This window comes from Trachymyrmex septentrionalis, unplaced genomic scaffold (genome assembly GCF_001594115.1).
Source record: "Trachymyrmex septentrionalis isolate Tsep2-gDNA-1 unplaced genomic scaffold, Tsep1.0 scaffold37, whole genome shotgun sequence".
Taxonomy (NCBI): Eukaryota; Metazoa; Arthropoda; class Insecta; order Hymenoptera; family Formicidae; genus Trachymyrmex; species Trachymyrmex septentrionalis.
The window spans coordinates 6,776,616-6,790,419 of NW_017305536.1; the positions used below are offsets into that span (position 1 = coordinate 6,776,616).

The following is a 13,804-nucleotide window of genomic DNA, read 5'->3' on the forward strand; positions in this document are numbered from 1 at the left end:
GTAAATATCAACACTTAAACGCGTAAACTTTAGGCGATTCGTTAATTTTAAATGCTTATAATTCAAGCATTATTTTATTCGACATTTTCGTTCAGAATGATCTCAGGAATCTATCCTTAAACGTTAGGATTTTTATGGACACCCTGTATAAGGTATATATATATATATTAAACAGATTCTTACAATACTCTCAGATATAAAAGTACAATTGCTGAGATCTATTACCCGTTTCTTTATCAGTATCTCGATTTGATTAACTCTTTATTTTTTCTATATTGAAAGAAAAATGTATTAAATTGTAATAAATTGTTTGAATAGTATTAATATAACATTTATTTGCAAAAAATAAATATTTGCTGAATAAAAAAAATACAATAGTTGAATCAAATGGTTCGTGTACTAAATAAATATGTATATATGTTTACATTTAATAAATATTCGACTGGTACTATTAAAACAAATATTTACCAAAATTTAATACATTTTTCTGTCAGTGTAGTTCTAAAAATTAAAAAATAAGGTAAAGAGTAAAATAATTAAAATTTATCTACATTAGTATAAATGAGCATAAAAGAGAACAGATATCTAAAATTTCGTCTCGTTTATCCAAATCGATCGCTTTCACAGCGACCTTTAAATTTAGATCGCAAATGTTGGCTACGAAGGGCACGCTACCGTTTTAATCTTAGAAAATGAAAGGATGAAACTGTAACGAGAGAAAATTGACATGTCACGGTTAATTTTCGCGTTTATCATATTCGACGACGTAGTAAAAGCGTGAGAAATAAAGGACATAACAAATGTAGACATTATGTTTCTATAAACTTTCGCTGTCAGATTTCGTTTCGCGATATTATCAACAATTTTCGCAAAACACTGGCGAATCCACACATGTGGGGAATCTCTCTTAGACTCTTTTTTTTTTTAATATTTATAGCAAAATGTTAGATATATTTTTAATGTTTTTAAAATATTTAATCACAATTTGGATGTTCTAAAAACATTTTTTAATAAAAAAAACTAAATCCTAAATATAAAAAAGACATCTAGATTCTGTTACCTGCATTTGTGTTAATATAATTTTAAATAAAACGTTTTATGAATTTAAATGATACATTTAAATGATACTCTTTTAAATTTAATATTCTATCTTCATATTTGACTTTAAAAAGGAATTTCGTTTGCAGCGAGCCAATAGCCCTGTCGACAACAAATTTCTGTACCTATTAATTAGCAAACGAATAGGTACGTCGCAAGTTTGATGATGAAAGTTTGTGCGGGGGAGGTGGTTACGGGAGTAAAAGAAACGCATTCATTCACATCAACACATATATTTTGTTTTTGCTTGTTGCATACATACGATAAACAGTACAATGTTACGCGTTCCTCGAGGTATGGTATACTAGAAAATTTTCATTATCCACTACTACAATTGCTATTCGACATATTGTTTCGTCATATCTCTTCGACTTTGTGTATTTGCGTTAGCTATACGAGAATCGTTTTAAGAAGGAAGGAAAAAAAAAAGGAAAATAAACAGAAAGAAGGACGATAGGAGAGAAATGGAACGAATTACGATACGAGCGTGAGTGTTCCTCATTTTTTTCGCTTTCGATCAGGAAAGAGGACTATCGCGCGTCTCTTCGTGCGCGCCTCATCGAAGAGAGAAAAGCAGAGATTGGCGACTCTGGGCGGCTTGGTCGTCGTCAATAATGAACAATCGGATGGAAAAAACGAGCGAGTTGCAAGAGCTTGCACCATCATCTCGACATAATCCCGAGCATCATCTTAACACTTCACAACATCCTTTATTTCCTGCGCGCCCCAATTCCGCTCATCCCCGGTCATCCGATAACGATAATGACAGTAACGACAGCAATGAAGATAAATGTGGAGCAACAATTAATTTGTATCGTAGAGTTTTACACGACAAAGCACCGTTTTGAGAAACGAAATCCCGAGCGAGCATGAAATAAAATAATTTACGGAAAAACGTCTAATAATAGCTATCAAATATTAAATGAAATATTCAATTAATGTAAATAAAAGTAATTTTATTTTCCTAAATATTTAATGCTCTTTAAAATCTTCGGAGTGGAATCTCATTGTAAAGAGTGAAAATCGACGCGATACTTGATAAAAAGGTTGAAGATTCTCAATCTTTAAAAGTTAGATTTAGGATGAAGTTACTCTAATAATTTTAAAGAGTAAGTATTATGAAATAATTGGTTATACTATTATATTTGGTAATATTTATTAAATATTTAGGAAAGTAAAATCCCTTTTCATTATATTAACCAAATAATTTGTTTAGAATTATTTTACTCAATATTTAACAGCTACTATCAGACTCTTTTCAGTGTTCAGAGATCCTCCTGCGGAATAATTACCTCAGTGGAGGTCCAAGAAAGAGATAGAAAGAGAAATACAACGGCTACATATACGGAAAGTGCGACGTGATCGGACACAGAGGATGATATGACACGCGACGACCAAGCCTTTGTCGTCGAGAGAGGATCTCTCTCGTTTTTTTCCGGTATAAGGATTCGTTATGGATTTAATATGTTAAAAGGAGAGCTCGTGGGCCGCGCGCGCAAGAAAACAGATATCCTGCGTATAAGGAAGATCGCGAGCTATCACCGCTGAATCCCGGCCAAGAGTTGTCTCCAAAGAAGAGTTATTCTCTCGGAACTCAACGGCGAGTGCCGCGTTATAATTGTGAGAAGTATTACTATTGAGCGCTTCCCTTGATGTCTAGTTCGTCGCCGTCGGTGGCTTTTGTGCGACGCTAAAACGCGTCTAAACTTGTAACGTAAGCTCGTATTGTATCAGGGAGATCAACGTAATCCGCGAGGAAAATTGAGCCAGTCTTGAGAAAAAGAGTGGCTCAATATATTCAAACTTTAAGAATAAAATTTCACTCTTCAGAGATTTATTCTAAAAATTTTAGAGAGTATAATGTGTAGTCTATTGTCAATATATTTTATATCTAAGCGCTGACATTAAAATCAACATAGGAAAAAAAATATATATATTTATTATAATAACAACCCACGATATTAATTGCTTACTCAATTAATTTTCGCCAATAGAAGTGACAGTCGTTCGTATCATTTTCGATCTTACTCGTTTTTATCTCAGTTTTACCTTAGTTTTAATTACGATTACGACGAATGTGATCGTAACATCTCGATATACCATCATACTAGTAACTTTATGATACATGATACGATGTAAAAAACGTTACAAGTTTAAACGCACTTACAACGGAGACGTAGCTTCGAAATATCATCCGTCGTCGCTAAAACGGGGGAGCGTGTCGTCGACAAGGAGTCGAAGGATATCTCGAGTCTCGGCAGAATCCATCCGCAACACGATACAAGTGTATTCTCTCTTTTCTTTTAATCCTCTATTTTTCCAAGCGCTTCATTCTCCTGCGACAACTTCCGACAACCGCTCCCCTGTCGCTTATGTATGTGTATGTATGTGTGTATACGTGTATGCGTGTATACGTGTATGTGTGTGCCGATCTGTTTTATACAAATATATACAAAAGGAGCCGCCCGCGCGCGCGCGCCCAAGAAAAAAAGGGATACCCTTTTCCGCGAGAGGATTGCTCACGATTGTCTGGCGGAAGAGGATCCCTCCTCGGGCGCGTCCAGCGAGTGCCTCTGCCTGCCTTTTTTCCCCTTCACTCTTTTTTTTTTTATCGTTTAGACATAGCGAGTATGTGGTTCCTATTTTGACGGGCGTGCCTTTTTCATCGGTGAAAATGAAAAACCAAAAGGCCCTCGACTTAAGGTCTAGCGCATAAAACTAAAGGCGAAAGTGGACGTTGTACAGTCGGACATATTATCATATTACATAATCCGCTTCGCGGAGTGACTGGATGGCGCGATGTGCTCACGTGTTTCACGTGATTCCTCTACTTTTTTTTCTCTCTTGTTATTTCCCCCCCCCCCGAAGACCGGACGAGCGCGATTGTAAGAAGCACGAGTAAAACGCAACGTCGTGTGTCATCGCGAGCGAGAAACCGAAAACAAGTAAGGATAGACGTCGTGTGTCTTTACGCTTCAAAAAGGCGTCTTTCGGAGAGATAACATATTTCGTTCGAAAACAAAGAAGAAAAGCAGAAATGAAAGAAAGAGAGAGAGAGAGAGAGAGAGAGAGAGAGAGAAAGACAGACAGAGGATAATAATAATTTAATAAGACAAAAACGCAAAAACGAATATAGATTTTTGTACACTTAAAAAACATTAAAAATTCTTTTAGTTATACGCTTTATTAATAATGTAGGTATGTACACATATACACAATGTACAGAAAACCCGTGCGCTGGGTCCGAATATGTGTCCGTCATATGTTTATATAATTATTATATGATACAACGAGTGAAGAGTATAAGTAGAAAGAGTATACAAACGAAAGAATAGAAAAAGGGGCGGCGATAGCCGCGGAGACAGTACTTGTCTCTCGCGTTAGTCATTAATAAAGAGACACGGTTGGTCTCGCGCTATCTCTACACTTCCTCTTAGTGCCAAGACACGACCGTGTTTCCCGATTAAATCCACGACTCCAATCATCCGATGGAGACGTGCGCGAAAAAAAAAATAAAAAATAAAAGTACAATGCGGTCGCGTGCGTTTCGCAATACCAAGTCAAGTTTCGAAGTGTGCGTGAAATATGTTCTTGTACATTGTATATAGTATATACTTGCCTGTGTGTATGTTTTTGTATACATGTGTGTGTGTGTGTGTGTGTGTGTGTGTGTCTGCGTGTGTGTATGTATAAAATAACGCGGGCAATTATGCCTGCGATACAAGAGACAATGAAGAAAGGCATATCGAGCCTAAGTACAAACCCAACCGGGCAACAAATGATCAGCATCATCACTGTCGTCGCGATCCCAACGTCGCGCACTGCTCCTCTAAATTTTCGCTCCGCGAAAAATAATGCGCTGCTTTCCGTTGTGTCAATTCAACCGATCTCTACAAAATCCATATGTACATGTGTGCAGCAGAACAATCGACCGCCAATATGCAAGTTGCCAAAGACTTCTTCTCAAAACCGATCACAAAAGATAAAATACCGTACGATACCGATCACATTACTAAAACGCGTCATCAACCGCCGGCTTCGAATAAAAATCAAATCGTCCACTTTCCCTCCCCCCAACCTTACCCACCCTTTCTTTCGTTTTCTCTCCCCTCCCATAGTAGTATTCCCCTTATCATTGACGTCAACATCAACTTCGTGAGAATCCGTATCGCACCAGACAACGTCTTTGGCTCGAATCATTCGTTGGCTCTCCCGCGTGTCGCCAACGAGTCTATATCACCGTTACCAAAAGCGTTCGGTGAAACCCTTCACGGTTCCAACCATATAACAGCTCCTCTGTACAAAGAGGAACAGAAAATTTGAGCCCTGATTCGACATTGAAAGAGGGTTTTTAAGATTCTCTTTCTTTCTTGACTTTGAGCCCGGTGCCCGCGTTATCCTCGCCCAGGATGGTAGCTATCTCACCCTGCATGAAGGCCCACGGTACCTGGCTGTTCGCCAGCGGGCATTTTTCGCCGCTCGGACAATAGACCTGAAACGAGAAACGAGAACGGATACCGTTGATGAGGATTGTTGGTGGAATATCTGCAGAAAGGCACCAAAATGCAATATTATAGATACTCACCTCTGAGCCGGCACCTTGTCTCTTTATACTGTCTCGACTGCATGGGAAGCAGAACTTGTGATGTGGTACGCTGGGGCACTGCACAAAGTGCGTGTCTTCCAGGCGTTCCTGGCATAGAGTACACTTGAGAGTTGGTGCCGTGACCGGTTCAGAGCCGGCAGTCGGTTGAGCAACTGCACCCTCCGAAGATGTCGTCACGGTCGTGGATGACACCTGCCTTGAACTACTGGACCGTCTGCCCGACGAACCTGCAAATATAATTTTTTCGTAATCACTATTTGCAATCCCTCGTTGCAATTTTACAAAAAGCTTCATTTTAACATTAAAAGGATTATTTTTATATATTATATGATTCAAGAAATCTGATAAGATACAGATATAATCCGTATAGACAACGCGTTTGACTATATCAAGATAACAGATAAAATATGTGAAGAGATAGAGATAAATATAAAAATATAATACTACTAAAATTACCTGAACTGTTCGGACTGTGCTGGGAGCCTCTAGAAGCACTGCGTTGCTGAGCGTTTGCGGCTGTAGTCGGTGGACTTCTGCTGGTGGGACTGGGATTATTCGGCGGCTGTGGTACCGGCTCAGGCGATGTTAGATTGTCAGCGACTGACATTAAAGCGGCCATTGGCGACGGACCATTCGCTGTGCCCTGAAAGAGGAAGTATCACCGTCAGTTGGCATTCTACAATTACAAGCTTATAATGGATTCGCGTAGGAGCTCAGCAGGCCAGAAGGTGCGTAGAAACGTTGATTGCGCGCAGATAAATATGGATCGTCGCCCATGAATGGGGCTGGCCGGCTAAAGCTGTTAGATAATTGACACGTATCTCGTGCGTACCTGATGATGATTCGATTGTGAATTATCGTTGGCGCCTTCCTGACTCGGCGGTGGCGGTGGTGGAGGACTTGTTCTTGGACGAAGAGGCGAACCTCCACCATTAGCCGCGACATTGGCAGGTGCCAACGGTATGGATGGCCCAACGTATGCTCCTGAAAATGTATATTATATACCGTCAAATGCATGCTGTTTATACATATCTGCAACAAATAAGTATCCTAAATATCGAGCCCTGGGAACTTTTCGAAGCGACTATTTAGAAAACGTGCATTCACACAACATTCAAGAGTTCACCCAAAAAAGACGCAATAATTATGAAACGCAATAAGTAAATTATATAGTATTATGCAGTTTTGTTTCTTGCTTTCTACCTCCTACTTCTACACTTTGCTTTTTTTCCTTCCTACTTTTTTCTAAACATGCATATCACTTTTTGTCTTCCAAAATGCGATCATATTATTCAGGCGTTTTTTTTTTTTTTCAGAATTGTCTTTAATGTGCATAGTAGAGACGGAATAAAAAAAATAGTTGTTCCAGTTATTCAACGCGGTTTCGTCAAGTTTAGTTAAACCGAGATTAAAATTAAACTATATTGGCAGAAACGGGCCTTAAGTGTTTACAATTAAACTTCTAGAGCTATACAACAATTCATTGTCCTCCCCTAATCTTCATTCCTCCCCAATCTTTCTCTTCAATTAAAAAATTAAAGAGTTAATCTACGTTAACAAAATAGTACAAGTATTGCTATAGTACTTAATATTCAAATTTTCGCATTCGGATCGTTTTTATCGTCTCGATTCGTTCAATGTAGGGGAAGGCGTGGAGTGTTCCGCGCTACGTCCGTCTAATGAATACAAGAACAGAGTTTATAGTTTGCCCTTCCCCTCCCGAACGTCCCAGGTCACAGCTCGCTCCTTGTTGCACGAACGTGAGTGCGGGCGCTCTGGCCGGTCATCAAACAGGCCAGTCGACGGACCGTATCTGCTGTCGCTCTTGCCGCATGATTGATCATGACTGACGTTGCCGCACGGAAACTGACTGACGTAACGTACGTGCTTAACGTTCACGAAACGAGATGCTTTCGCGCAAACAACCGGCGGATCATGTTCAGTTTAATTCCGAGCGTTCCGAGTCGGTAAACGAGTCGGACTTGAGAACCGATCCTTCTCCATTTAGTGGACCGCTAATCCATTATTGATACGTTAACTCGTGCGAGTTGCGTCACTAATATAAAATGTGAAAAATAAATAAGGAATTGCTCGTGGCAATCTGATAAGAAAGCCGGAGTTTGTAGTTACGAAGTAATATGCTTGTTGACGCAATATTAAGTGCCTAAAGATTTCCAGAATCCTCGGATTATATAAAGTATATATGAAGAGATAAAAATAATTAAAGTCGAAATTATAAGGCATTTATAGTAATTATCGTAATTATATAGTTAAAATTATAGTTAATTCAAACTTATATATTAAATCTAGTTTTAATTGCATTTAATTTAATTTCATATTACTAAAGTTAAATTTAATATAAAACTAAATTCACTATAATCTCAATTAATTATATTCTAACTAAATTAACTATATATAATCTCATTTAATTATATTTAATTTAGTTTTATATTAAATTTTTTTTGTCTGTACAAATGAAAAGTAAATGAGAGCAAAAAACTGTTTATAAAATAAAATCTCCATATTTTTCCATTTCTTTAATTTGTAAATAAATTAAATTTGGAATGACGAAATGCACCCCTGACACGGAACTTACATAAATGACAATGTTTCTTAATTGTCCATGAGTAATAAATCTCGGGGAACGATAACCTGGTAGAGATTGGAACGAGTGTGCGTGATATTTTCAAGACACCCAATGCAATGACGTTGCCACGCAAACAGCTGAATATATAATGTTTTGTCGCGCTATCTGGTATCAGTCTCGTTATCTCACTCGATAATGGCTGCAAGATAATCACTACCAGCAATCGCGAACCGTCGTATTATCGCTATTATTCAATAGTACGAACTGCGCGCGCGCGCGCGCGGTTATTAAAATATTTTTAATTGTCTAACCTAATAGATTTCACGCGTTGATTACAGCAATAATATAATCGTAGATGTTTATGCCTTAAAAAATATGTGATCGTTTTATTATCTAACTTTATGGAAAACTTTATAGAACACCTTTGAAATTGATCACGTGACTGCATGAAATTCATTTTTTTTAATTGAGCTTCTTTCATACTTCTCTTCATCGTGACAAAAAAAAAAGGAAATGGTGGAAGAAGTTCAGCCAAAAAGAATAAGTATAATAATTTCTATATTAACGCGCGTTTTTATCACAAACTTTTTGACAATATTAAAACTTGCTTAAAACTATTAATTAAATTATTAATTTTAACTCCAAATCCCGGTATCTTTATTATTTAAGAAATATTATTATTATTTTTTTGTTTTTAAGAAATTCATCACTACATCTTTCGGGGATATTGGCGGTTATCAGTGACGCCGGGATGCGGTTATTATCGTGTTATTATCGTGTGAAAATACTATTGTAACGAAGTAACCGAGGAAAAAAAGCTCATCAGAGAAGCAGGATTTGCTTATTTTTCTTGCCAAGCTTTTTTTATCCTTGAGGTTACTGTTTCCGTTCAAAAGACAGCGTTCACGTTTTACGTATACGCGAGTTCTGATAAAAATAGATCACTGCTGGCAAAGATTGGGGTCTGGAAATAAACGCAAAGATTGTAGTGTATATGTGCGAAGAGGAAGAGAGAGAGGGGGGGGGGGGGGAGGGAGAGAGCCTTTGAGATCCAGAGAAGTTCCGTTTGTTATTAGATTCTATCATCGATTATTGATCTTTCGTAACTAAATGATTGCTAGATCTGCTCGACGACGTATTGCTGATTTGCACATTGCGGATATAATTCCAGTACTCGATGATTGCGAATATTGCGTATATCTAACAGGAATTGAAATATGATTTCGAACAATCTCGATTTTCAGTGCTGCAAATATAGGAAATGTTTAGCTTTACGCGAAACAAGGATATGGGATAACAAATGTAGGAGAGATTTCATGTGAATTTTATAGTTGAATAAATTTTATATTTTTCTAATAAAATAAAAAATATTTTGTAAAAAAAAAATATATTTTACAAAAAGTATTTCTTATTGATCTCCATTTCGACAAATCGGTTGTTGTAGCCATTTCATCAGCGTCGAAATTTCATTTCTCTGACGTTATAAAATACCTGATGTCGAAACTCGAAATCAACTATTTCTCGAATTTCTATCTACACGCGTTGCTCTCCGCACTGTCATTCATCATCGCCGTTTGCAACGAGCGGATGCTTTCGCATGCTGACATAGTATCGTTTTCCTTAATGGAAACCGAATCTCGCAAATGGACGTAACTTTACAAGTCTCCATAGCTATTTAATCTATTGTATTTTGCGGCACGTCCTGCTATATACCTTCTAAAAATTGTCAAACGTTTAAGTTATAGCCAACAACAGACAGTACATTATATATTCAGCTGTTTGCGTAGTACCTACGTTATTGTATGGGTGTCTCGAAAATATGCACACACTCGGTTCCAATCTCTACCAGATTATCATCCTCCGAGATTTATTACTCATGGATAGTTGAGAAACATTGTCATTTATGTAAGTTACCGTTTCAGCGGAGAATTTCGTCATTCCAAAATGTAACATTTATAAATTGCAGGGAAATTAATGGAAAAATATAAAGATTTCATTCTATAATCAATACTGAACATTCTCAATGATATCTCCAAATGAGGATTCATGTAGATTTTTTTCGCAAGAAACATAAAATTCAAAGCGGATTTCTAACAAGACTTGAAAGACACGTTGCATGAGAATGATAAACAATTTTTTGTTAAATTTTTTTGTAATGCTAAAGAAACAGGTAAGATTCTTCTCTTGGTTTCCAACTAAAGTCTCTTATTATTTCAGTTTTAAAAGTGTTAAAATTTTCAACATAAAAAACTGCAACGCATAAATATGTCACGATAATCAGCTTATACGAATAAAACCAAAGTTGGGAAAATAAAATTACAGTACATAAAATTATTCCACGACATTATAAATTTAAAAAGGCTGCCAAGGTCATCAGGATCCATATGTTACGAGTTGAATAACAGCTTGATACATCTATCTTATTTCTCGTAGAAATTCCCGCCCATTTGGAGTGTCGAAATAACGGTCGACAAGCACAACTAGCAAGGTCACCGTGCCTCCCGCACGCGTACGGTCAGGTTAGATTAGGCAAGGTTAGGGTAGGGTTTACGCGACACCAACGTCGCCGTCATCGTCGCCGCATGATCGTCAATGGACCGCGTATCTCCGCCGGCGCGAAAAGCCAGCGAACGGTGCGAGCAGCAAGAAAAGGGGGGCACGCTACAGTTATTCCGACACAAAATGTCACGGCGCGTCGCGGCAAATGGAGGAGACAATCTCAGGACCGGTTTCGTCGCCACGATGTGACGCGACGTGAGAAAGAAACAGGGAAGAAAAGAGACAAGGAGAACTGGCGAATATATACACATATATATATATATATATTATCGCCTTTAGAGTCTCTCTTTTTTTTTTTAAATATTTATACCGAAATATTATATAATATTTTTAATACCTCTGAAATGCTTAGTCACACAATTTCGATACTAATCTTTTTGTTAATTTAATAAACTTTTAGAGATGAAAAAAGATTCTATAATTATATTGTACTTTTTATGAGTTAATACAATTTCGAATGAAACATTTTATGAATTATACATTGGAATTGAACTTCTTCAATGTAATAATTTAAATGATAATTTAATATTCCGCCTGTTATCTTGTATTAAAAGAAAATTTCACTTTTTTAGCGCGTCGATCTTTTTAGCGGTCTCCTTGATTTTGTCCAAACACAGATCTGAAAATTTTGTTGGATCGTCTAAATAGTGACATAACAATCTCAAGCGTGATGAGTAACGCTGCAAAAAATTTTGACATTCTAGCAACCAGTTTGAGCGTCCTACATTATTTTGGTGATCCAACAAAATTATTTTCAGATTTGTGAATCTAGCTGAATTTTTAAATACTTCAGCGAAACTATCCTTTCCGTGTAACGAGTTAATTGAACCGAGATTAAGCTACATCGATCGAAACGGGCAATAATCGCGTCCAGCATTATTATTTTCGCGCGATATTCCAAGGTCAACGCAAACCGCCACATGGCGTTCGAAAAGCACTCGCGAACTTCGAAGCTTTCGTAAATAACGATGTCATCGCGCTACTTTGTTCCTGAACTTTGCTCAATTTTCCACAAATCTCATTTTCTTCCGCAATAACGGAAATCCATCTTCACGTTCTCGACTAAAAAAATAAAAATAAAAATGAAAACTGAACTAAAAAAAGACTCGATATCGGACGGCACGATGTGCTAAACATAGAATTCAAATGCGGGATGTCGTGTTTCAAAGTTCGACTTATCACGCTTATCAAATTATTCATATGTAATCGCGATGAAAGACTCGAAGGTTAGGTTCCGGGAGTTTGTGACGCGGGTTTGTAGGCGTCGAAGTTTCAAAAGTTTCCGGATGGTTGGGGGAGTATTTGGAATGTATCTCGTTGACGAGTAACGAGCGTACGTGAGCGGAAACCCGCCGAGGTCCGTCGCACGACGCGCGTACAAAGGCGTCGCGCCAAATGCGAGTAATTGAAGCAAGTATGTATTCCGCTCGCTCGCGCGAGCGAATCGTGACTGCGATTAGAGAAGCACAGTGAATGCAGCGAAACGTGCGATGATCGGCATAGTGAAGAAAAAGATGCTTGTCGGCGTATTATGCGCGTCATATCGTACGTTGTATTCTCAGAACGCGAGCTGCTCCACTTAATCCCTCGAGTCGCGCTGGACAATTCTTGGAAGTTTTATCTCATCAAATACGTTTAATGAAATCTATAAAAGACGGAAATTACGAACTTCCGCGTTAATTCGAAAGACTTGTCATTTTACCATCGAGAGGGCTTTGTGTTAAATGAAATTTACAAGTCAGAGTTTCCTAGGAAATAGAGATGGGAAAAGTAGCTTTAGTCAAATTCGTTGGAGCTGTGATATTTTGTTGATTATGATGTACTGATTAAAAGTCTCCATTTAGGAGGTATATATATATATATATAATTACAACTATAAAAGTTAGATATATTTTAGAAACCATTTGAAAGTTGCTATTTTGAATCTAATCGGATTGGAAAGTATTATCTATTGTTTATTTTTTAGTAACTGTATTTTAACATCTTTATGCACAAAATAACGAATCATTTAATGTAAAAGACACATATAGTAGTTTTTAAAAGATTATGCAATTTGTAACATGGAACAATTATTTTTTTTAAACGCAACACACAATTAGTGTAAAGAAAACACAGCCATGTATTTTCTTTATTCCAGTTGAGTCATATTATTATTATTATTAGTATTATTATTATTATTCTAAATATAACAAAAGACATAACATTTCTAAAAAAAATGAGTAATTTAGTAGATCAATTTTTTTTACAATCCGATTAGATCGAGTAGTAACTTTTAAATAATTACAGCAAAATCTATCCATTCTGTTGTGTCTATGGAGACTTTTGAATGTCTCATAATTAACAAAATATCACAGTTGCAACCAATTTGATTGAAACTACTTTTTCCACATGTAGTACGGGAAATTTCCTTTCTCTCTCTATATATAGACGAGAAAGAAAATGTATTAAAGTCCGTGATGACTATTTTGCTTCGATTTCGTGGAAGTTCTCAGCTTTCGACTTTATTTCACGAGTATATGAACGAATATATGACATTTTGCGGCAATTTAGTACTATCAGAATTATCCAATTGCGACGTTTCTGTTTAGTTCGTGGATCACGGGAAAAGTCACGAGGGGCATACGTGTAGAGACTGTAATGTTGACAGAAATTACACGTATGCGTAGTGACTGAAAAAAAGAGTAATCGGTCGGCGATACATAAAACATCGGGTAAATCGGCACGTGTCGAAGGCCAATGACGATACGACGCAATACGGTAACGTGGACGTGTCGTGATGATATGTCGCCGTTGTCGTAGTCGTTAATCGTTATGCGACCTGTGTGTTAATCACTCTGGCTGCTTGTTAAGTGACTCGCCGAATAAACGTTTATCAAAATGCACCACCTCGTGAGGATGTGCAACAATCGCGAATAAGGCCGACTTTTCGGCGTACATAACGATAAGCTCCTACG

At 37.4% G+C, this 13,804-nt stretch overlaps 2 protein-coding genes across 2 annotated transcripts in view; both read right to left on the minus strand.

The window, feature by feature from the left end:
- Window positions 1-13,804, minus strand: part of LOC108750406 — a 98,174-nt gene that overhangs the window by 13,894 nt on the left and 70,476 nt on the right. The window lies entirely within an intron of this gene.
- The window catches only part of LOC108750656 (interferon regulatory factor 2-binding protein-like B), a 23,061-nt gene continuing 12,664 nt past the window's right edge, over window positions 3,408-13,804 (minus strand). Inside the window, exons 2-5 of the mRNA XM_018490292.1 lie at window positions 6,537-6,688; window positions 6,161-6,347; window positions 5,684-5,931; window positions 3,408-5,590 (exon numbers count right to left, since the gene is read on the minus strand). Coding sequence (XP_018345794.1) covers window positions 5,450-5,590; window positions 5,684-5,931; window positions 6,161-6,347; window positions 6,537-6,688 — 728 coding nt within the window. The 3' untranslated portion in view covers window positions 3,408-5,449. The remainder of the gene's footprint in view (window positions 5,591-5,683; window positions 5,932-6,160; window positions 6,348-6,536; window positions 6,689-13,804) is intronic.